Genomic DNA, 23,573 nt, shown 5'->3' on the forward strand with positions numbered 1-23,573 from the left:
AAACACCCTCTTGTTGCTATTTCCTGGAGTTTATTCTGATAAATATTTTGTATGATCAGATGCATACAGGCATTCTGCCTTTGTGTTCCTCTCCTAAGAATATCCTCCTTTGGCCTCACTGTGTGTGAATGCTCAGGAAACTTAAGAGTTATAACATGAAATTGAGAATATTAGGACTAAATGATATTTTGTGAGAAGCAGCCAGTATTCAGTTCAATAACATTGAGGGAAAAAAGAAAAGCCCTGAAGTGTATCTTGTATTTGACAGAACACTTGTTTTTTTTTCTTTTTTATTGTAATTAGTAAAAGGGTTACATGATATTTGCCAGATAGAATGTGCATTAACTCACATACATTGATACCCTTTCACATGTCTTGGTACCCATTTCTCTCCCCCCCACACCCCCCACCCGTCTTGGTTTTCCCCCATTCCCTATCAAATTTCAAATAACCAAATACAAATAAATTCAATATATCAGATAACAAAGTGAGATACTATAACAATATGAGATAACCAAGGGACAGCAAAGGAGATGAGAGACAACATAGTACATTAAGGACAACAATCACTCGTTATATGGCTTTTGTTTCAATATCCTGGAGGTCCTTTCAATTAGCTGGACAGAACACTTGTAAAATGGAAATGGTGGTGTGATTCAAGGGTTAGAGTGCCATCCTTGAGTAAAAAGGCCAAGCATGAACAATGAGGCTCTGAGTTCAAGCCCAGGACCAGCACAAAAAACAAAAAATAAAAAAAATACTTGTAAATCTTTTTCATGGGTAAGAATACTAAAGAAATTATCTCACAGATCTATAGGGGATATGTCTGAGAATGCTTGTCATAGTGTTTGTGGTGATAATGGACTGGAAACAATTAGATTGCATTTGCTGTTTTTCACCCTGTTTCTTTTGCCACCTTTTCTACCTGGAAAACTGAGCTCCTTCTTCAGAAACCCACTCAAATATCACCTGCACGCAGGAAAAAAAAAATAGAATCCTATAGAGAAGGTTGAAGGAATGTGAATCAGTAAAATGAATGAGGGCTCAGTGAATTCAGCACCACGGACAGCAAACACACTCTGGTTCTGTTCACTCACTGGGCTGGAGGCTTGTGATAAGCCAGTATTCCTTGGAAGGTTTTGGATACCCAGAATCTTCCTCCCAGAAAGATGTCATGGGTGTAGGCACAGAACTGTAAGTTATTCTTTCTCAGTAATGGTGGCATAATGCATAGTATCTACTAATTGCTCTTAAGCAATTAATCATACTCTAGTATGTCTTAGAGCAAAAGTTCAATTCAGTATGACTCTAAAATGAGTATTTTTAAAATTTGTACTTCTAAAACTTAACACTTGTAAGATTTGTACCCTTAGAAAAGCCTTTCTCTTATCTAAAACAATATTATTGGACCTGGGGATATGACTCAGTGTTAGAGTGCTTGCCTAGTAAGCTTGAAGTCCCTAAGTTCAGTCCCCAGCATGGTAGCGCACGCGCACACACACACACACGCTTTTTTTTTTTTCAAATGCTGAAATGAGTTCAATTTTCTATTTGGTGACTGGAACTTTGTCATGTGACTTAAGGGTTTCTTTTCTCTTTACCATCAGTTTCATTTGTTAGCTACTTCAGTAGCTAACATCTGAATTACACTTGACATTTTGCTATAACAGAAGCAGCAATATCTCATGATAAAAGTATCTGGTTAGGAACTGAACACCTGCCCTCATAAAGATCATGTATCTGAGAGGACATGGATGTATAAGCAGAAAATTCTAAGAACTGGTGGGTTCATCTAATCTTAGGTGAAAGGATGACTAAGGCTAGTGCTTTTGTCTATTTCGTACTGATTTTTATATGCCATTGCCTATTGAAGGGAAAGTGGTAAGATTAGGCATGAGGTAGAAGAGCAAAGAGAGTAAAAGCCCTCTTGTGATTTTGCTGCTGACAGAGGCTTCTTTAGGAAACGAGCAATGGAATGGGAACTCCAGTGACCTCACCTTGTGTGGAGTCTCTCTCCTCTTGGCAGATCAGGACTTGAGTTATGAGGGACGTTCTTTAGTGGTTTTCATCATTCTCTTGGCCTGGATTCATAGTGTGGGACTTTCTTCTATATACTCTCTGCTAGACTCTGGACCTGAAACTGTTTCTACTGATTAATACTGACCAGAATTTGTACAAAGACATGTGAAGTTTTTAAAAAAAGATACTTGTATATCCAAACTATAAGAAGCAGGAAGGGGCTGTGACCAGGTGGGACTGCAGGAGTGATGCAGTCAAGTGCTGTGAGCCTCACCAAGGGATGCTAATAGCAGCTGCTAGGGACACGGTCTGGAACCAGCACTAGAGATGAATTAGATCCTCCTTGTCATGACTCCCATGATGAAGCCTACACTTCTGGGCAGTGTCAATGCTTTGCTAAAGCAGCACTGTGTTCTGCTTTTACTGCATCTCCTACCTCTAGTACAGTGCCCGGCCTGGAGTAGACCACTGAACAAACTGCACAGTGATCTGGCAGACAGAAGGGGCTGCAGTTTATGACCCTCAAGGTGAGCCCACTTTCTTCATCTTGAACAACATTTCCTTCCGTTCCTCTCCTCTTAAGACTTGGGTCTTGTCAGTTTTCTGGGTTCCTAGACTATCTGGAATTCTCAAAATCTGGAACTTGAATCAGCACTTGGGTGTTCCAACTCCTCACTCATGGTCTCATGGTATTGTGGATCCACTCAGCATCATGGCACCTCTCAAGTCCATAGAGTCACCCACCTAGCACATGTACACTAGTCCATAATACAGGGACAAAGATATTGTCCCAGGAGCCTAGGCCACAGGACAAGAACGTCAATCTTCAGGGATCTACTGAACCTCCCATTCACAATAATAAGGTTACAGCCTCTACAATGAGCCTGGATGTCCCCTAATGAAGACCTACTTAAGTGATGTCAGTTTTTTTTCCTCTATGAGCTAGAGGAATAGCTGGGCAGAGGAGGAGACAGTGAAAGAGATGTCAGCTCTTTTCCAGTGTGGTGTCTGAATAACACAGATCCATGCTTTGACAAAGATTTTCTTTGCTTCCCTTTGGCAGGAGGCTTGCACTGCCCTTCACCCCAGAGGCTGTCATGTTGGGTGTTCAGAACAGAGGTAGACAGAAAATCTTGTGAGAGAAGAGGTTCAGTATTTCTGGAGACTATAGGGAAGGACACTGCTGATCCATTCCTGAGTGAATCCTTCTCCACCTCTCCCTGCTGGGAAGATCCTGGAGGAAGCTGACAAAGATTACCAAAGAGAAAAAAGAAACGAGGCAAGTACTTGGTGGGAAGAGAAACTTTATTGTTTCTTGTGGTCTCTGGAGGCCCCTGGCTGGTTGCAGATCACTGGCTCTGCAGGAAAGGGGTGCTGCTCCCTGACTCTGCAGCTTTCTAGGACCATGCTCCTCCGAAGGGACAGAAAGTGAGGGATGTTGAGCTTCTAGTTTGTCTCTGTTATCTCAGAGTCACTGGCCCAGTAATCTGTGACCTTTTGGTCCTGTGAGGAGAAAAATATACATACAAGAAGCAGCCAGACATGAAGACAAGCCATTCACTGTGCAGCTTGTTCCATGGTCCACATAGTTCACGGCAGAGGACCTAGAGACCAGTGTGTAGGATTGCAGGGCTGTGGCTGAGCGGGGATGTGTACACAGGTATTTGGAACACTGGGGAACACTAGTCCCTGGAGTTTTTGACCAAGATCCTTTGCCTTAAAAATAGGCTTGAAAGATATGACATGCAAGCAAACAGGATCTGACCAGAGGTTTCTAGTGAATGACGAGCGAAGAACCTCAGCTCTTTCTTCTCGGAATCTTAGCCTCCATGGGCGCTAGAAACAAAACCGTGGCAGCTGAGTTACTCCTTTAATAGGGCCTATTCTCATCACACCCCACATCCCTTCCCACTGCTGATCCATGGGGCATTCGTGATGGGTTGGCAGTGACGAGGAATCTGCTGGGTGGATATCTTCACTGTTGCCATCTTATTGTGTTGATGCTTCAGCTTCACAATCTTCAGTGGAGGGGGACACAGTCCTGTCTCTCTAAGAAATTCCAGTCTAATGGGGAAAGAGGAGGAGAATCAGTTGTTCTTATTTTTCACACATTCATTTGTTTATATTTTGAGAATTGACTTCTTTCTGGGTGTGTGAGAGGGTGTGTGTGGCAGAGAGAGGAAGTGGATGGTGTTTTAGGCAGTGGAGAGGAAGGGATCTGGGAAAGCCCTAGCCCCCTGCAGTTTAGTGCTCATTTTCTCTATGGAGTTCAGTCCAGCCAACCTACCGGTTCCTGATGACAGTCTTGGTCACACACATGGCTTGCACAGTCAGTCCTGGGTCATGTCTCACTGGGAGAATGCACTCCATAAACCTGGAGTGAACCAGAAGTGAAGTGTCCTCAGAGTGGCTGAGGGTATGGGAATTCTGAGGAGATAGACATCACTTTTTGGGTGGAGGATACAGGGAAGGCTTTCATGGGGTGTAATTTGGCCAGGTCAGGTCATGGAGCTGAAACACAGGGAAGCAGTGGTAGGAAGGTAGAGTGGAGGAAAACTGTGGGGGCAGATTAAAGACTGGTTATCTGTATGTGAACAATATGGGTGAAACATTTGAACTATTTGCATACACTGGAAAAAAAAGTGATAGGAATGTAAAACCGATCTTGTCTAGGGTATAGGCACTAGTTGGAGGGAGAAAGGTCAAGAGAGAGGGGGAAGGAGGGTGAATACAGTCGAATACCTTATGTACCTGTGTGAAAATGGAGCAATGAAGTTTTTATTAAGAGTTTGGTTTGGAAAGGGGAAAGGGAAATGAAGGAGAGTGATGGATCCAATGAGTCTGACTGAGGCACATTGTAGTCACATATGGACAGGTCAAAATGAAACCTTCTTGTACAACTAAATGATGCTTTTAAAAATGTGGGACAAATAAAGGATACCCCTGATTGGAGCTCTTGAGGGTTGTGCTGCCAGGGCACATGGAAATGAGAGGAGGCAAGGGCAGAGAATTCTATAGCATCCCTTGGAGATTCTTAGTACACACTTCTGCCACTTAGCTCTTTATGCTAGAGGATGGAGACCCACGTGTCTGGAGCCTGTGACCAACTCCATAAGACATTACAGATTCAATGAGTTTATTGGGACAGTGTATAGTCATTAATTCTGTTAGCCTGATGATCAAAGGAGTTTTTGCTTTCTCTAAGATCACATATGTAAATGTACATCTTTAAAAAGAGAGTACAAGACTGGTGCTACGAAAGGGACCCCAGAGCAACCTGAAAAGTTTATTTAGTAACTTGGGTGCTGATGGCTCATGCCTGTAATCCTAGCTACTCAGGATGCTGAGATCTGAGAATCATAGCTCAAAGCCAGCCTGGCCAAGAAAGTCCATGAGAGTGTTATCTCCAATTAACCACCAGAAAACTGGAAGTGACATCGTGGCTTAAGTGGTAGAATGCTAGCCTTGAGCCGAAGATCTCAGGGACAGTGCCCAGGCCCAGAGTCCAAGCTCCATGACTGATGGAAAAAACCCCCAAAGTTTATTTAGTTAAATTTGGGATATTGGATATGGAGAATCCATTCAAGTTGGTAATGATCATTCCTCCTCTCTCTATTTCAAGAGAAGGCTGCTTCTGCCAGGCTGAACTAGTCAACATGAAAAAAAGCATGAGGGCACTGTCCTAAAGAAATTCACCCTTACCACAGAGATTTTAAAGGTTCTGACTTGTAATCAGGCTGTTACTATTCCAATTGGCTCCAGTTACTCTGGTCTTGAGGATACAGTGATGTCTTGAGGTCTCTCCCATAGAGCTAGGCTAGATTTGTTGATCCTCCTTCTCTGAGCTCATGCTCAGCCAAACCATGAAATGTTTTGTTCTTGTTTTTAATAACAAGTGTATGTCTTCTAGTCTACAAGTTTGTTGACACTGTAGATACATGAGTGAGATATATTGGTCACATAGTTCATATCAAGCATTGCTGACAAGACTGGATGTAAGAGCCATAGCAGAGGATGTGTCATTCCCAGCTAGCTTCCTCCAGTGAGGTTCCCGGGGCTGCACTGGTGCCCAGCCAAAAGACAGGAGCTTCAGGCTCTTGACTGTATTGGAGCAGGCAAAAATCACTTTCAAGGGCCAGGAGTGTGGCCTAGTGGTAGAGTGCTTGTCTAGCATGCGTGAAGCCCTGGGTTCGATTCCTCAGTACCACATACACAGAAAAAGCCAGAAGTGGTGCTATGGCTCAAGTGGTAGAGCACTAGCCTTGAAAAAGCTCACGAACAGTGGGGCCCTGAGTTGAATTCCCAGGACTGGCAAAAAAAATCACTTTCAAGTCACAGAGCCAATAGTAATAGTACCTGGGGAAATCTCTACTACTTGATGGGGCTGCTACTTCTAGTGTGGGAGTAACCACTCAGGGTGGCACTTGCATATTCTGCTGCCTACATCTGCCTCAATGATCAGAATGCACTCTTACAAAACCTGGAGAGACAGCAGCTTTCTCTGATTCTATATTCAACCTAAGAACGTCAGGCAAAGAAGCGACTGGGAGACTGTACTATGATGACCAGCTGGAAATACGCTCAACAGTACACCACAAACTGGTAACCCAAGACACAACATTAGGAGAAAGCCACTTCCTGTGAAGGCTCTCACATAACAATGGAAGTGCTGTCGATCCTAGTAGATATACAGATCTCTACATAGAAACATGAAGAAGGTAACACTATGCTTGCTTAAGTTCATACTTTGCTGGAAACACATTTCAAAGATAATGAAGTAGATGGAATATCTGATAAAGAATTCAAAGTATGTTTTTTGAAAAGTTCAGGGAAATTCAAAAATATACAGATTAACACTTGTACAAAATAAGGAAGACAATGAAGGATATGAATGAATATGAAATTCAACAAGGAGAGACATTGAAGGAGAAGAACCAATGCAATGAAAAGCCTCAACAACAGATGAGATTGAGCAGAAGAAAGAATACTGGAGCTTGAACACCAACCTTCAAAATATTATCCTCAGATGAAAAGAAAGAAACAAAGAAATTTCTGGAACATGGCTGCGAGTTTGGCCTAGTGGTAGAGTGCTTGCCTAGCATGCATGAAGCCCTGGTTTGATTCCCGGTACCGCATACATTAAAAAAACTAGAAATGGCGCTGTGGCTCAAGTGTCAGAGTGCTATCCTTGAGCAAAATAAAGCTCAAGGACAGTGCTCAGGCCCTGAGTTCAAGTCCTAGGACTGGCAAAAAAAATTTCTGGAACAAAATGGAGTGCCTGCCTTAAATTCACATTATTTAGTTATCATTTTTATAGACATTATGGGATAGAGGTCTTTTTTTTTTCCAGTAGCTACCATAGGGATACTGTAGATTTTGTTACAGGTTTCCTGAGCTTGACCAGGTCAGAAAAATGTTGTTTCCTGTTCCTTCTCTGTGGATGAGGCACCATGGTGAACAGTATGGCATGGCACCAGCCTTACAAATTCAGTAAGTTAAACTGCACTCTGAAAAAATAACACCTGGGGAGGGGGTAGGGAGAGGGAGGGAAAGTGGGCCAAAAACATGGGAAGAGGTCACAATGTTCAAGAAGTGATATACTCATAGCTTGTGAATGTAACTGTAATTCCTCTATACATCACCCTGATAATAAAATAATTAAAAAAAGAAAAATAATGTTCAGCATCAAATACCTCCAATTGATCTTAGCCAATTACTGAAAGAACCTATTGCTAAGATATCAACATCAACAATATGTTTATCAAGATCTTTTATTATTTTAATTATATTTAAAAAAGTATCTGGGGATATAGTTATACTGTTTTGTTTTAGTGAGACAACACTCCCCCCCCCTCACGCACACCTTAGGCAGCAGTCAAGATATGTAAGGCTATTGGATTTTGGAGGACCACTTGGAGAATTTTGTGTGGTTTCATCATTTAAAAAGATGATGACCTGTTTGGTTTGATGAAAGGTGGCTGCTGGAGTCTGGCTAGAGCTTTAACTTCTAGTTTCCTGTCAGTGGAAGCAGCTTCTGGGGCAAGTATAGTCAGTGGAACCACCAAGAGAGTGTGTTAACTTGGTATCTCTAGTTATGCACAATGGAGAGACAGTTCATCCTGCAAGAATGAGCATCTCCCAGTGAATGGGCCAATTCAAAACTGTACCATGAACAAGGCCACCCAGGCATCCACAAGCCTGTAGCCAGCCCCACAGAACAGGATGAACTCCTGTCTTATTGCAGTGACTTTGGTAGCCAAGCCACCTGAATTAAAGTGATAGTCATCGTGCACATTTCTCGGGTGGGGTAGCTGACTCCTTATTTAGAGGGGGGGAATCTCAGGAGAATCATTCAACTTTTGACCTAACCCAACTCGTTCTGCCATTAACCACCCAACTCCATTGTGGGCCTCGTGACTGTTGTCACATTGAAGGAAATGTGTGCCGCTCTGCTGCAGCTGCGGTTGAAGCGCCTCGGGGTGCTCTTGCTTGGAAGAAAGGAGGAGACGTTCTCCTAAGAGTGAGGGAAAAAATGCCCTTTCTCAGGTAACCAGACCAGCTGGAGACTTTACCATACAGACAGATGGGCTTATTTTCCTTGGCAGACTTCCGGTGGCACACAGTGGGAGACAGCTGTCTGTACACCCAACACTTCATTTGTGGGTGGATCTCAGAAGCTGTAGGAGCCCAGTTTGTAAACAAGTTAAACTGGGTCTGGCTTAGAATAAATAAAAGGCGTAGACAGCAGAGGGTGAGAGCCATGTAATTTAGGACTGTATTACTATCACAGATGGACACTGCCCTTAGGAGAGGGATTTGAGATCTTTCTCGGTGCTGCCACCCAGAGCCGTGGCTGCTGATCCCTTGCAGGATCTGCAGCGTTGTTTTCTGATATGTGCTCTTTACTTGGGTGTGGCAGACTGGCAGAGTGGACACCTGCAAGTTTGAGGGAAGTGTGAATGGTGAGAAATAGTCCACTTACTCTGTCACTGTACTTGGGCTCTAATTGCTCTGTCTTTTTTTAAAAGAACATTAGCACTTAATGAGCCTCTTTCTGTATGGCTTTAAGCCATCAGGACGCAGGTTCCCTAACACTCTTAATTTTCTCTTCAGCTCTTTTGCTGAAGAATTTTGCCTTCATGATAACAGGCTACTTACCCAGCTTGCCTTTCCTGAGGACTTTGCAGTAACCCTAGAGAGAAAAGGATTTATGATAAACTACAATACACCATAGTAGATATCAACCCCTGAAGGATGATGAGGAAACAGGCCTGCCAGCCAAACTTCCTAGAATCTGTGGAAACGTGTTTCTCATCGAGGCACTAATATGGCTACCCCCACCAGTGAATCAAGACTAGAAGATTCCTCCAAGAATGCTAGCATCCCCAACAAGTGGTGTATCAGGATGGGACTCTAGACTCAGTTCTACACATCTTTACATCTTTTTCCGCCAGTTGTGGGGCTTGAACTCAGGGCCTGAGTACTATCCTTTCTCAAGGCTAGAGCTCTACCACTTGAGCCATAGCACCACTTCCAGCTTTTTTCTATGTATGTGTTACTGAGGAATTGAACCCGGGTCTTCGTGCATGCCAGGCAAGCACTCTACCACTAGGCCAAACTCCCTGACCCTCTACACATTTTTAACAAGACTTGATCCCCTGGTTGAAAGAGATGTAGGAGAGGGGAGGATTCAAGGTAGACCTTTTTTTATCCTAGAAGAATCAGACTTGTGCCTAGAGGTTTAGATCACGATGAAGCTGTTGAACAGAAAGCTTAATTTTATTCTGTATTTTAAGTGTGGGGAGACTTTCCTTTATGGAAAACTCAAGCAACTGCCATAACTTCCTCTTTGATGCTCAGGGCACTGCATGAGACACATCCATCATGTGTGTGTGTGTATGTATGTATGTATGTATGTATGTATGTATGTATGTATGTATGCATGCATGCATGCATTTGTATGGGGTTATACTTGAGGGTTATTACCAGCCAGGACTATACTGGGTAGTCAGGTGCCCCCAAATTCTGAGGCCCCTTTAAGGGCCACTTTTAAGCAAATACTTACATCCTTGTTTGCTCAGGGGTGGAATTGTTCTTTCCTGCAGGTGCGAGCCAAGCAGGAAGTTACAGAAGCTGAAGCTTAATAATACTGTAAGCAAGCAGCTGACCTGTTACTATGATCTTTTCTTTGATCCGTTACCAGGCTCATTACCTAGGAACAGAAACGGAACAGTGGCTACATATATCTTTAAATGTATACCTGAGTTTTTTCACTCAAGGCTGGCACTTCACCACTTGAACCACATCTAGCCCTTTGATAGTTAATTGGAGATAAGAGTATCATGGATCTTCCTATGTGGGTTGGCTTTGAAACATGATCCTCAGATCTCAGCCTTCCAAGTAGCTATGGTAACACATGTACACCACTAGTGCCTGGCTCCATGTATTATCTTTTGGCTTAAGTACAGCTTCCAGGAATTTGTATCTCTCTTGAGGATGCTTTATGACTGTAGTAGAGGCTAGATCTCAGTCTCTCTCTCAGTCTCTCTCTTTCTCTCTTGCTCTTCCCCTCTCCTCTCTCTTTCCTATGATCCCATGGACATGGAAAATCAAGAGGATATAGTGGAGTCAGTATAAATGTTAGCTTTTTCCCTTCTGTAAGCTCACAGCCCCCAGAGAAGGGTCTCAATTCAGCCCTTGGTGTGGATATACCTGTCAGGGGCACTTTGATTCAGTGATTTCTTGTGGTCCATGTGCATGTATGCATTCACGATGAGCTCCCAAGCCATGTGGTTGTCTGGTTGTCTACAAATGTTTTTGGTCAGCCCTGGCTCTAATTATGGCGTCTCATTTAAGCATCTTGGATTAGCTACTGGAGCCCTGTCTGCTTCCATGATCATGGGGCAGATAGTGGAACAGTCTGAGTGTGTCATTATTGGACTTTGGGTACCTGTTTGCTTCCCTCATCTGTCTTGAATCTCTTAGATCTGAAGTTCATTGGGAGTTAGTCTGATGAAAGAGCTGAGATCCCATATCAGCTGTGTTGAATGATGTCTTCCATCAGAAACCAGTATCATATTGGGCAAAGTTTGTCCTCAAGTAGAAGTGTAAGTTGCAAAAATGCTGTCCTTCCTAGAGTTCAAAGTGACTGTGTGGGAGTACAGATGGGGGGAATGCAGAAGGAAAAATGTTAGAGTGACAGAGAGAAAATGGACTTCCACCAGTTCTTCTTCAAACCTGTGAAATCTTAGAAAATGTAGGTGGGTGCCAGTGGCTCATGCTTGTCATCCTAGCCACTCAGGAGGTAGATACTTCTTTTTTTTTATTGTAATTAGTAAAAGGGTTACATGGTATTTGCCAGATAGAAGGTGCATTAATTCACATACATTGATACCATTTCACATGTCTTGGTACCCATTTCCCTCCCCCGGTAGATACTTCTTGCACTTAAGCCAGCTGACATAGTAGCAACCAAAGATTCCAGTGTCTGAACCTACACCTACTTGTGTATGCTGGAAATAACAGCACCCGATTGAAGACTTAAGAAAAGCTTAGTGACCACTGGATAATCCTAAGGCTCGGCATTGAATGACTCATATTAAAAGACACAAAACAAATATTTATCATGGAAATTTAGTTAACATCTTAAACTGAACATGTGTGTTGCTTAGATAAATGTAATCACTGTAAATGTGTCAGGGACCAAGGATTTTGTTTTTATTTTGACACGGGAGCCTTCATTGTTAACAAGATTATTAAAAAGTAAAATCTGGGGGAAAGGAGTCATGGCTCAGCTGGTAGCGTGTCTGCTGAGGAGTGAAAGTAAACTTCAGATACTGAGTTTGAATCCTGATCTTGGACAAAAAAAAATAAAGAAAACCCTTGATCTGTTTTGGTAAAAAACAAACAAACAAAAAACAACAGAAGTGTCTACTAATAATGAATTAGCACAGATAAATTTGATACTAGCCGTTGGTCCCTAGGTATTCATTAAAAATCAGATACAGTAGTGATTAACCAAGAGGTTTGTACAGACAATCTTAAGAGAAGAAGCTCTGAATCCTGGTTCTGGTGGCTCATACCTGCAATCCTAGCTACCCGAGAGGCTGAGCTCTGAGGATCATGGCTCAAAACCAGCCAGCCAGACAAACTTGTGAGACTCTGGTCTCCAATTAACCAGCAAAAAGCCTGAAGTAAAGGTGTGCTCAAGTGCTACAGTGCCAGCCTTGAGTGAAAAAGCTAAGAGATATCATGAGGCCCTGAGTTCAAGCCCCAGTTCTGGAACAACAACAACAACAAAGCATGCTCCATCACATCTCTGAGGAGAATCATTCTGTGCATTGATGCATGACATGGGAGTGTTTTGTCTCAGACTAAACCCAAGACCAGGAAAGAGGAGTATATCCTGACTGCCCGCCTCAACTCTGACCATAGTTTAGAGATGGAGGTTTTTTTTTTTTGACTAGATTATGCACGGTAATTATCACCCAAGCATGAATCATACTGGTATGGTAAAGTCATTAATTACATTCTTTACTTTTGTTTCTTGATTATAGATATTGCTTTGATGACTATTTCTATGATTATTGTTTTTAACATCTGATTAATTTCTTGGGATAAATTCCCAGGAGAAATGATGACTGAATCAAAGATACTCAATAAAATTCTCTGTGGTTCTAGTTTGACAGTGCTTAATTGTCTTACTTTTTAGAAATAAGAAACATATGTGTGTGCATGTGTGCATGTGTGCTTGTGTGCTTGTGTGCATGTATGTGTTAGTTCTAGGGCTTGAAGTCAGGGTCTGGGTACAGTTCCTGAGTTTTTTGCTCAAGGGCACCACCTGAGCTACAGCTCCATTTTTGACTTTCTGCTGGTTAATTGGAGATAAGAATCTCAGGGGCTTTCTTGCCTGGGCTGGCTTTGAACCTTGATCCTTAGATTTCAGTCTCCTGAGTAGATAGGATTACAAGCATGAGCCACTGGCACCTGGCTATGAGGAACATAAAATATATTAACAAATCTCTTGCTGGTTGAGAAAATTGTTAGGTTTAACAGGTAAAGGCAAACTGCAAATTATATTTATTGTCTTAAGTCCTTCTCCTCCTCTTCCTCTTCCTCCTCCTCCTCCTCCACCTCCTCCTCCTCCTCCTCTTCATTATTATTATTGTTTTGGTGCTAGGGATCAAACTCAGGGACTAAAATATGCTGTCACTTTCTCAGGGATTCCTAGACTCTAGTTCAGTTACTTGTTCTTCAGTACCCGCTTCTGGGAGAATCACTGTGTGACTCTTCCCAGAGGAGCTGCTTGGGTTGTTGGCTGTTCTGCCAGGGAGAATGACCCACTGAGGGTAGGTGTCTGCTGAGGTGAGATGGTGGAGGGAAGTCCAAGCGTCACTCAAGGGCCCAGCTGGCACGGGTACCGAGGCTAAGCCTATAGGTCTGGCCTCAGTCAGAGTGGAGGCCCTTCCACTCTGTGGGCAGGTACTTCCCAGAGGACCAAGCTGGTGCCAAAGGTGTTCCCACCACTTATCTTCACCCCCCCCATACCTGGCTCTTGGAAATCCCCCCCCTGAGCTTCTCTCCACATGTGGCAGCTCTAGCCTTGATGTAATGGCGCTTCACCTTTTGTTTCCCTGCTGCTTCTCTGGTCATGTTTCTTCTAACTGCTCACGTCACACCCTGTGATCTCGTCCCCTGAGCAGGTCACACTCTCTCACATCACCAAGCCTTTGCCTGTGTACTTTTCTCTGCCTAGAGTACTTGATTATCCATTTCTTATCTCAGGTCAAACTCACAGATCATCTTCTCAAGGAATCAACTTCCCCGGCAGAAGGAAGGGGTTCATTCATTTTATTTTTCTTCTGGGTGCTCTGAGTTCCCAGTGCCTGTCACTCAGTGTGCTTGATGCAGGCTGATGGGGCATGACTCTGTTCCCATCCTCATCCCCACCCTCTGAGCTGGCCCAGTGTCATATTCCTATTACCAGCAGAAAGCCTGCAACACTGAAGTACTGGGAAAATATTTGTGGAATGAATGAATAAAAGAATGAATGTGCTTCCTGACAGTAGCATTTAGAATTTACTAATTGAAGGAGGACATCCAAGAGAGATGTGTTTAAGTGTGAGTCTAACTCCACCCTAGCCCTGGAGCTGGGAGGATGAGCTCTGAGGCAGATGGAAGATAATAAGCCTTTTGTGATTCTTAGCTGCTTCTATTCCTCCAGGTGAGTCCCAGAAACTGGCTGAGTCCGGCATAGCCATTAAGTGTCAAGACGTCATCTCCGGAATTGCTGTTAGGCTTTGACATGCAGCCCAAGAACGTGTGGACAGGTCACCAGCTGTCAGAACTAGAGGCACCAGGGATAGGTAGGACGTGGGGTTTGGTGGGGGATCCTTTGCTCACACAGCTGTCTTCTGCCTGAGCTGGACCATCAATTGGATCAAGCACAGCTGGTTTGTGGATTCTGAGAAGCTTCTTTGCCCTAACAGCCACAGGTCAGAGCCTTTTCCAAGAGAACCATGGGGTGGGTAGAATGTGATGTGGGGTGTGTGTGTGTGTGTGTGTGTGTGTGTGTGTGTGTGTGTGTGTGTGTGTGTAGCTTCTGGAGAACACAGCTGGGCAGTGTGCCTGTCCTAGAGGGTAAGTGCAGTGTAATGAGGAGGTTGAGGATTCTGTATGGAAAGTTCAAAGACTCAGGTTTGAATCCAACTCTAAGTGGATTAGTCATGAGATTTTGGGAAATTCCTTAAACAGAGAGAGTTGGTTTTTTTTTTTTGTTATTGTTGTTTTGCTTTTCCTCTCAGGAAAATGGGTTAACGATGCTTACTTCCAAAGGCCATTGTGAGGCGGGAATGGGGGAATGTGTACAAGATGCTGCTCTTGCTAGACACGGTAGTTTGTGCCTGTAATTCTAGCTACTTAGGAGGCTGAGAGCTGAGGATTGTGGTTGGAAGCCAGTCCTGGCAGAAAAGACACACACACACACACACACACACACACACACGCACGCACACTCGCACACACGCACACACACAGTCCCTGGCTGGCTCCACAGGGGCAGAAACCATGATTGCCATAGAGAAGCTGTCCTTTCTGAGAACAGGGACTCCCATCTCCATCTCTGTGGGAAGTGGGGAGCAGAGAGCCACAGGAGTGGCGCAAGGAAGCGGAGGGCAGGACACAGGGCTGTAGGATCATGGGGACCGCGCTGAGGGTGTGTCAGCTTCTAGAAGGGTCACACAGAAGGTGGTGGCAGGGGCAAAGGTGGCTGGCAATGCTTGTGTGTCCACACAGTGAAAAGAAAACAGCAGCACATGGACTAGGTTGGGTTTCCTGGGAGGTATAATTATTTATCTATCGTAGGAAAAACATTTCCAAAATGACAGGGGGGATCCTGGAGTGGGATTTCGACACTTCCATTGTGAATGATAGAAAGATCAAGTCACTTCAGAGTCTTTAGCTTGTCTTCCTAGCAGATGGGATGGAGGGCGAGTGGACACAGCTCTTGCATCCTGGAGGCCCCAGTCCCAGTGACGAGACACAGCTGGCCCGAGACTGTGCAGGAAAGCTTCTCCAAGGAATGCCTTTGAGTCAAGTTGGCAGGGGGCCAGCCAGAATGGGAGACAAGCCCCCGAAGCAGGGTACAGGATGTGGTGGAAAGTTCTGGGAGGAAGCATGTGTTCCTCTAGAGACTGGTCCAGATCAGATATTACTCTTTCGTCTCAGATTCTCAACTATCCCCAGCTGTGCCACCTCTTCATCCCTCACACCGACCCCTACCCTGTCTGGGGAACCAGCTGCCATGTCTGACACGCCAGTGGAGGAGTCCCTCTTCCAAATCATCCATTGCTTCCACCACTATGCAGCCCGGGAAGGGGACCTGGAGACGCTGTCCCTGGAGGAGCTGAAGGCCCTGCTCATGGACAATGTGCCCCGCTTCATGGAGAAATTGGTGGGTAGAGTCTGAGATCAAGGCAGAGGAGGAAGAGGGGGCTGGATACTCACATGGAGTTTGTTATTGTTGGAAGTCGGTGGTGAGAGTAATTAGGTAGGTGGAGCTGACTTCCACCAGAATCTCCAATTTAGAGGAGGGAGGAGAGAGGCAGTGTGTATGTGTGTGTGGGGGGGGGGGGAGGAGGGAGGGTTCTGCCCAGCCTGATTTCTTGGCCTTCCTTCTCTGTTAATCCTTGAGATTTACCCCTAATGTAAAAGCTGGCAATTCTTCTGGCTATCCAGGCCCACACCTTCCTTCTTCTTAGAGGCTCATTTCATCATGATCTTGCCCCAAATCTAGAACTACTTTCCCCAGCTTTGGAACTCCAGTTCTTTTCTGCCCCTTTGCCTGGGGGCTGTGGGAGGCCATCTATTATGCTGTGGGGGTGGTCCCAGGCTGGGCCTGGATAAGAACTCGAATCTCCCTTTTGACCTCTTGTCCCCAGAGTTTCTCAGTCAGGTGGGCCCAGCTCTGAGCTCCCAGTTTGGGTACCAACCCACTGGGGCCTGGCTATCTTCTCTGTCACTAGGCTAGGCCTGGATTACTGGGCTCTGTGGGGGCTGCAAGTCCTCATTGAGAGTCTGCCAGTGCTGCCTTCTGTCCTCTGTCCCATTCCAGTGTCTCTGGGCTGTTATCTCTAGAGAATGTCCGGTTCCACACATTCCAGGAATGGGTTTCCTTGCGTTAGTCCTGGTGTCCACTGTCCAGCTTTGGGAAAGGGCAAAGGAGACAGTCGCACCCTCCACTTACTACAGTCTGCCTCTGAGGGCCTAGAGAGGGGAAATAAGGGCAGTGAATCCTGATTCTAGGAACCCTCTCCTTTCCAGAGGAAAACTTCATGGGGCTATTTCTAGGCTGCCAGGCTCGGCACTTAAAGGAGTTATGGTCCCCTTTGGAGATAGGGTCCTTGGGGATAGGGCCCTCAGGATCAGATACTTGGGCACAAGTGGCAGACCTGGGAGAGTTGGGCAAGGCAGGGGGGCAGTGGAGACAGCCTGCTGAAGGCAGGAAGCCTCTGGCTCTTCTCTGGTTGTCCAGCTTTGTGGAGCAATCAGATTGCAGGTAGTGGGTGGTGAGGGGAGAGAGACCATGATACATTGAGTTCCTTCCTCTAAATCCTCCAAGCTGGGTTGTAGCATGCTCGTGCCTGCCAGCCAAACCTTGTTATCACCTGCTTCATCTGCCATACTCAGAGCCCTGCCAGGCCTGCCTTGTCTCCACTTTTCCCATTCCTATGTTCTGCTTGGACCCTTGACTTTCTTCACCCCTAGGCTCCACCTCAAATACCCCTTTCTTCTCCTCTACCATTCTCAGTCCTCAGCCTCACCTGCTATGGAATGGTGGACGGTTCTGTGGTGGGGCTTTGTCCTTCCCATCATTCTGCACTCAGAGTAATTGACTCAGGCAGCATGCCACAAACAATGCCTAGGCAGATGCCACTGTCGGCAAATATATGCCCCTGCTTGATGCTGGCCCAGCAGTCATGCTGGCCTCAGAGTGAGGGACAGCCTGTCCTGGAGAAGCTCCGGAGGAAGGGCAGTGCTCTGTGGCATAGTTGCAAAGTCCAACTCCCTAACCATTGACTGTGCATCTGAGTTGCCAGCTGTTCCGTGCTGCTAGGGATCTGTGGGCATCCCTAGAATGGTGCCATATTTGCCCACTACAGGCCCTGGCTGGGGCCCCCACCACACCTGCACCTTGCCAGTGGTTTTGCAGCCTGTGGTATCCTGTAACCCCCCCATCCCAGCACAGGGTGGGGCTGGCGGTTGGCCCTGGATGCCTCCAGGGATGGTCGACCCTCTGCCATTCCTCAGGGCCGGAATGAGCCGTACTACATCTCAGAGTTGTTCCGGGCAGCAGACAAAAACAAGGACAACCAGATCTGCTTCGAGGAGTTCCTCTACATCCTGGGCAAACTGGTGAAGGACTACCACCTGCAGTACCACCGGCAACTGTGCGCCCACTACTGTGCCCAGCACAACCTCTACTAGAGAAAGGGCAGCTGGCCTTCCCTCCCCCTCCCAGCTTGCCCCAGAGGACATGTGATCTGGCTATGGGCAGCTGAGCAGGAACTCTGTGTGTGTGTGTGTGTGTGTGTGTGTGTGTGTGTGTGTGTGTGTGTGTGTGTGTGTGTACATACATGTATGAACAATCTCATAAATGATTTTGGTATTAGTTAGCTCATGGTTCCTGATAACCCCTAATGGTTCAGAAAGAGATGGTTCAGTCCATTGTGTATGTGAGTGGGGTCAGGGGAGAGAAACAGCCCTTGAATCCAAAGTGTCCTTGTTTGGTGGAGGAGGCACAGCTCTGCTTCCAGGAGCCTGCCTGAGGGAGGAGCCAACTCCTGCCCTCTGCTCCAGTGTGTGAGAAGGCAGCTCTTTTCTCAGTCAGGTGACCCTCTGAGAAGGAAGCCAGGCCTCAGGATCATGCTACTAGTTGTTCATTTGACACATGCAGGACCCGAGGAGAGCCCATGGGCAGCCGTGCAGTGCGTGAACCTTCATCTTGCAGGTGTTCCTGTTTTGAAGGAGATCTTCTACAAGGGGATGAGGAAAGGGAGGAGGGGTGCATTTCAAACAGAGGGAGCAGCAGTGGTGACTCACACATGCATCTGGGAGCAACAGAAATGTACCTAGAAGTTCTCGAAGGAGAGAACGCATATGCTCAGTTTATTGACCACACCTGGTTCTCAGACTCAGAAAATCCTGAAAGCTGAACAGTTAGTAGATGTGAGAGAAATGAGAACATCTCAGACCTGGGATAAAGTGAGGGAGAAAAGGGAGCTAGAGTGGGGTCCAGGTTTCAGGCACTAGTGATCGATTTGGTGGTAGTTGGCATGGATATTACAGGTATCGGGGTGGGAACCAGTGAGCCAAGGAAGGCTGTGCACTGGGTTTTGTGGGAACCAGTGAGCCAAGGAAGGCTGTGCACTGGGTTTTGTGTGTGCTGAGTCAAAAAGAGAAACAGGGCTAGGCTGACACCTCAGCCTGGTGGAAGAGTAGTCACCCGTCACGAGAAGAGCAAGGAGCAGAACCTGGGAACTGTCTACCAGGGAAGACTTCCTGGAAGAGGCAGGGTTGGGTCTGTTTTGCTAATAAAACCTGATGATAGATGACTGACTTATTCATGACTCAAAACCCTGCTGTGGTCCCTGACCCCTCCCAGCCGAGACCTGGGCTTGGGTATGGTGCCCTGGTCCTTCCTCCCTCCCTGGGACTCCAGGAGTTGGAGGCAAACCCCCTTGAGAAGGTTTCCTTTGCCTTCAGGCATTGATGTACCCGACCTTTGGTGGGTGATCTATTTTGAGATGGGTCTAGGAGCTGGTGTCCTGAATTTACTGAGGGAGAGAATATATATAATATGTATCTAGCTCCTGGGGCTTCAACACAGGGCCTGAGCTTCTTGTACTTAAGGCTAGCACTCTACCACTCAAGCCACAGCACCATTTCTGGCTTTTTCTGTTTATGTGGTACTGAGGAATCGAACCCAGAGTTTCATGCATGGTCAGTAAGCACTTTACCACTAAGCCCTATTTCTAGCCTGAGACAACATTAAAAAAACAAACAAACCAGAAAACAAAAAACAATAGGATGAAGAGATGTAGTCCTAATATTCAATATATATATATCTATAAAGTGAAATATATATATGTATAAACTGATATGTTGAATTGAAACCCCTTTGAACAACTATAAAGATTAAGAAAAAAGAAAAAAAGAAAAAACAAACCAAGAGCCATCGCATTGCTCTCTTGAGTAGGATTCTGCACCCTGCTTCATTTTGGGCCTTACCCCTATCTTCTCTATGGTGGTTAAGCTTTATTCTGCGTCCCTTTACCTGGCCTGCACCTGGCCCAGCACCAGCAGTCTGCCCCCTTAGCAGGTGTTTAAAGAAGGAATACGAGAAGGTGATGTGAGGACTGGCGTCTAGTGACCGGGGCCTGACCTAACTCCTGGGGGGCTCCTTGGTCACATCTTGGTTCTGTCACAGTGACAAGGGCCTGGATTCCTCAGCCCACTCTTCCTCAAGGCCAAAGAGAGTACATCCTATCCCTCATCCGTGAGGTGTTGGGTTCTACACAAGGATACAAGCCCAAGGCTTCTGTGTCTTCCTCAAGCTCCCTCCTGGGGAATTTCTTCACCCCTTCTCTCTGTCTGTCTTCATTTCTTCAGCCTTAGGGTGGGCTGGGCCAGAACTATTGGGACACAGATCTGAGGACTGAGCCTTTTCCTGTACACGAGGCCAGGTTCCTCTCCTCCAAATTGCCCCATGTCCGTAAGGTTGATTACAGGCTCTGCCTTTCCCCAGCATGTTTACCCAATTCTTGTCACCCACATTTGTGAGGTCAGTTCCACTTGGGGCTTGGCTCTCTGTGAAGCCCCAAGACTGTCTTTCCAAGGGGTGGGGGCCACACTTGGGAATGGTGACAGTTTAGGGTTTCATTGATCAGTATACATGGGATGCTGGCTAGAAGCTATAACTCATGGCAGAAACTCAAGATCCTGGGGAAAGACCTCAAGTAATGTTTGAGCCCCAATTCTCCCATCTGTCAAATAGAGATAATTGTGCCTGTAACACCACCCACCCCACAAGATTGCTGGGAATATTGAATGAAGGCATACAACTTTTCATAGTAGGATTAGCAGGTTTGGGTAAGGTGTATATGGCCAGGTCATAATAGAATGGTACCTAGAGCATAATAGGTATGAGCTAGGGGCTGAGCCTTGGTTGAAAATGTCTTCTTTTTTTGGCCAGTCCTGAGGTTTGAACTCAGGGTCAGGGTCTGGGCACTGTCCTTGAGTTTTCTCAAGGATAGGGCTCTAGCCACAGTACCAGTTCTGGCTTTTTCTCTATATGTGGAACTGAGGCATTGAACACAGGGATTCAGGTATGCTAGGCAAACACTTTACCACTAGCTCTCACTTCTGGCCCTTTGGTTGAAAACTTGTTACATCATTTGGTTGAAAGACCGCTGGCTTCCACTCTAGAGGTTGAATCGCTGCTTGTCAAGGATATTAGACGGTTAATGGATTTTATTGTGCATTCTTCCAAAAATGATTTAAGGTAATTAGATGTGAAAAAGAGAATCACTGCATTGGATAAGGGAAAGGCCAACCATTCAACTTTGCACTCATTTATACCTCCACAACCACTAGGCTACCCAGTAGGTGCCAGAGCCTCAGTGTCCCCTTTGGTTATTGTGAATAATGCTGACATGGACCTGTGTGTACAAACATCTTTTTGAGACCCTGCTTTGGATTCAGACTACACATCTATAGGTGGGATTACTGGATCATGTAGTGACTTAATTTTTTTTTTTTTGCCTGGGTTTGAACTCAGGGCCTGGGAACTGTCCCTGAACCTCTTTGTGCTCAAGGTCTGCTCTCTACCACTTGAACTACAACGGTGCTTCTGGCCTTTTCTGTGGTAAATCAATGTTTATCAAGGAATTACCATGCTGTTTTTAATAGAAGCTGAGCCATATTATATTCCCAGAAACAGTGTACCAGACATTCAATTCCTCTATGACTTTGTCAGCCTTTGTTGTTTTCTGCTTAACAACAACAACAACAAAAAGTCAGGACTCGGGGTTGGGCGTAGTGGTAAAGTGCTTGCCTCTAGCATGCATGAAGACCCGGGTTTCATTCCTGGGTACCACATACATAGAAAAAATGCCGGAAATTGTGCTGTGGCTCAAGTGGTAGAGCTCTAGCCTTGAGAAAGCCTAACAACAGCACCTGTTCAAGCCTCAGGACTGGCAAAAAAAAATAAAGAAAAAAAGTAGTACTGACAGAACAGGTAATGATTTGTATTTCCCTAATGACTCGTGATGTTAAGTACTGTTTATACAACTATTGGTCAGTTGTATGTAATTTTTGGAGATTTGTCTGTTTAAATCCTTTGTCCATTTTTTTGTTGGGTTGTTTTATTGTTAAGGAGTTGTTGAAGCTCTTTAACATTCTGGCTATTAATTCCTTGTCAGAAACACAACTTAGAAGTGTTTCCTCTCATCCCATGGGTTTGAAGAATACTCTAATTTTAGTATGTGCCTAGTAATTGACATACCCAATGCACCGAGAGGCTAAGAAGCCTTAGGTCACAAAGCTAAAAAGTAAATGGTATAAGGGAATCCACAAGGCTTTGGAACGTGAGGAGACAGGCTAATTCCATTTACTTCCACAAGGAGGCGATGGTGGTCCAGGTATGGTGAAAGACGGGGTTGATAATTTCTGTTGATTTCATGAAGGAAGAAGTCCTGCTCTCCTTAGATCACATTCCGGAGCCGTTTGCTCTAGAACTCAGCTTAACAAGGACACATTTGCCCTGGGAAACTTGGGGGAGTGTAAATCCCTTTGCCTTTCTAGACTCAAGTTTTCTCACCTGACAGGAAAGTTCGTGTCCTGACTTCCTAACAGGCATTTTCCGAGGCTCTTACAAGATAACATGGATGTGAAATGGATTGTGCTATGGGAAAAACCACACCACAGACCTTCAGCATGGAAGTGTTCATTGGAATGGACATTTTGTTAGGGGTGGTGGCTGGGAAGGGGGTGTGTGCTTCTGAAATCTTGGGGAAGTGGTCACCTCCTCTTCTCCTATTGCGTGTGAAGTGTGTCTAGCTTCTCTGAAGAACTCTCCTTTTTCACATCAGGACAGGGCCCTTCTCTCTAGCTTAGGATCCTGGGGTCCAGTATACAACACTAATCATCCCTGAGAGCACTGAAGATTCCCTGCTGTGTTCCGACAGTGGCTTGATGCCTTGTGCACAGCAGAGGGACTTTGAACCAGCCTTGGTCCCTCTGAGTCCAGAACACCCCCAAGCTCGCAGAGTGGAATGGTCATGGTGGCTGTGGATAGCAGAGTAGGAAATGGTCCAGTCCTTGACCACACACATCCCCTCCACGACCTCAGGAATCCCCCAGACATTTCCCATAGCACCACTCTGGCTTTCATGACCAAAAGCCAGCAGCTGAAACTAGCTTTCTTAGTCTTCCTGAGATCTTTAGATCTTGTTGGGTAGTTGATGAGAGCTCTGGGAGAATGTTTTTATATGCACGCATTCAAAATGCTGCATTCAGCTTCAATTTTGGAGATGTATTGACTGGTCCCCAAAGGCACCAGAGTGGCACCAGCAACACCAGAGAGGACTCAGATGTGGGGCTCTGAAGAGGTGGGCTTGTAGAGTACAGAAAAGGAGTGTGTGCTACACCCCCCTCCTATCTCTTCTGCCAGCTGGTGCCCAGAAAATACCTTCCTCTTCTACACCTTCCAGCCCTCAGAGTTGTTCAGTCTACACAGTGATTGGCACACACATCTGTTTGGGAAACCAGGGATGTGGTAACTCTGCAAGGGTGTGCTGCTGCAGAATGGCCTGAGGCCAAGCCTTCCACTATAAAAGGGAGCTGCCACTCTGTGCTGTACATCCTTTGTTAACTCTGTTTCAGAGACACCTGGTAAGTGGGACTGTCCAGGTCTGCCCTTTGCTTTAGGTTTCTCTTGGGGGGAGGTATTGGGAGAGTGGACTATTCTAGAGAAGAGAGGGTGGTCTGCTGCCAAG

The 23,573-nt window shown here is 45.6% G+C and overlaps 2 protein-coding genes across 4 annotated transcripts in view; both read left to right on the forward strand.

Annotated features, from left to right (window-relative positions):
- The window catches only part of LOC150058222 (protein S100-A15A), a 43,365-nt gene extending 24,723 nt beyond the window's left edge, over positions 1 to 18,642 (forward strand). Inside the window, exons 2-4 of one of the 2 annotated variants that reach the window (XM_090340971.1) lie at positions 14,243 to 14,384; positions 15,745 to 15,970; positions 17,827 to 18,642. In XM_090340971.1, coding sequence (XP_090197097.1) covers positions 15,821 to 15,970; positions 17,827 to 18,003 — 327 coding nt within the window. In that variant the 5' untranslated portion in view covers positions 14,243 to 14,384; positions 15,745 to 15,820 and the 3' untranslated portion in view covers positions 18,004 to 18,642. Of the gene's footprint in view, positions 1 to 3,226; positions 3,299 to 14,242; positions 14,385 to 15,744; positions 15,971 to 17,826 lie in introns of those variants that run through there. The other variant, XM_090340972.1, reaches the window with a different exon arrangement.
- Positions 1 to 23,573, forward strand: part of LOC150058223 (protein S100-A8-like) — a 49,142-nt gene that overhangs the window by 24,722 nt on the left and 847 nt on the right. Inside the window, exon 1 of one of the 2 annotated variants that reach the window (XM_090340974.1) lies at positions 23,450 to 23,469. The exons of the other annotated variant lie outside the window; for it this stretch is intronic. The gene's annotated coding sequence lies outside the window, so the exon portion shown is untranslated. Of the gene's footprint in view, positions 1 to 23,449; positions 23,470 to 23,573 lie in introns of those variants that run through there. 2 annotated transcript variants of the gene reach the window in all.

Source organism: Megascapheus bottae, chromosome 10 (genome assembly GCF_031878675.1).
Source record: "Megascapheus bottae isolate mThoBot1 chromosome 10, mThoBot2.hap1, whole genome shotgun sequence".
NCBI lineage: Eukaryota > Metazoa > Chordata > Mammalia > Rodentia > Geomyidae > Megascapheus > Megascapheus bottae.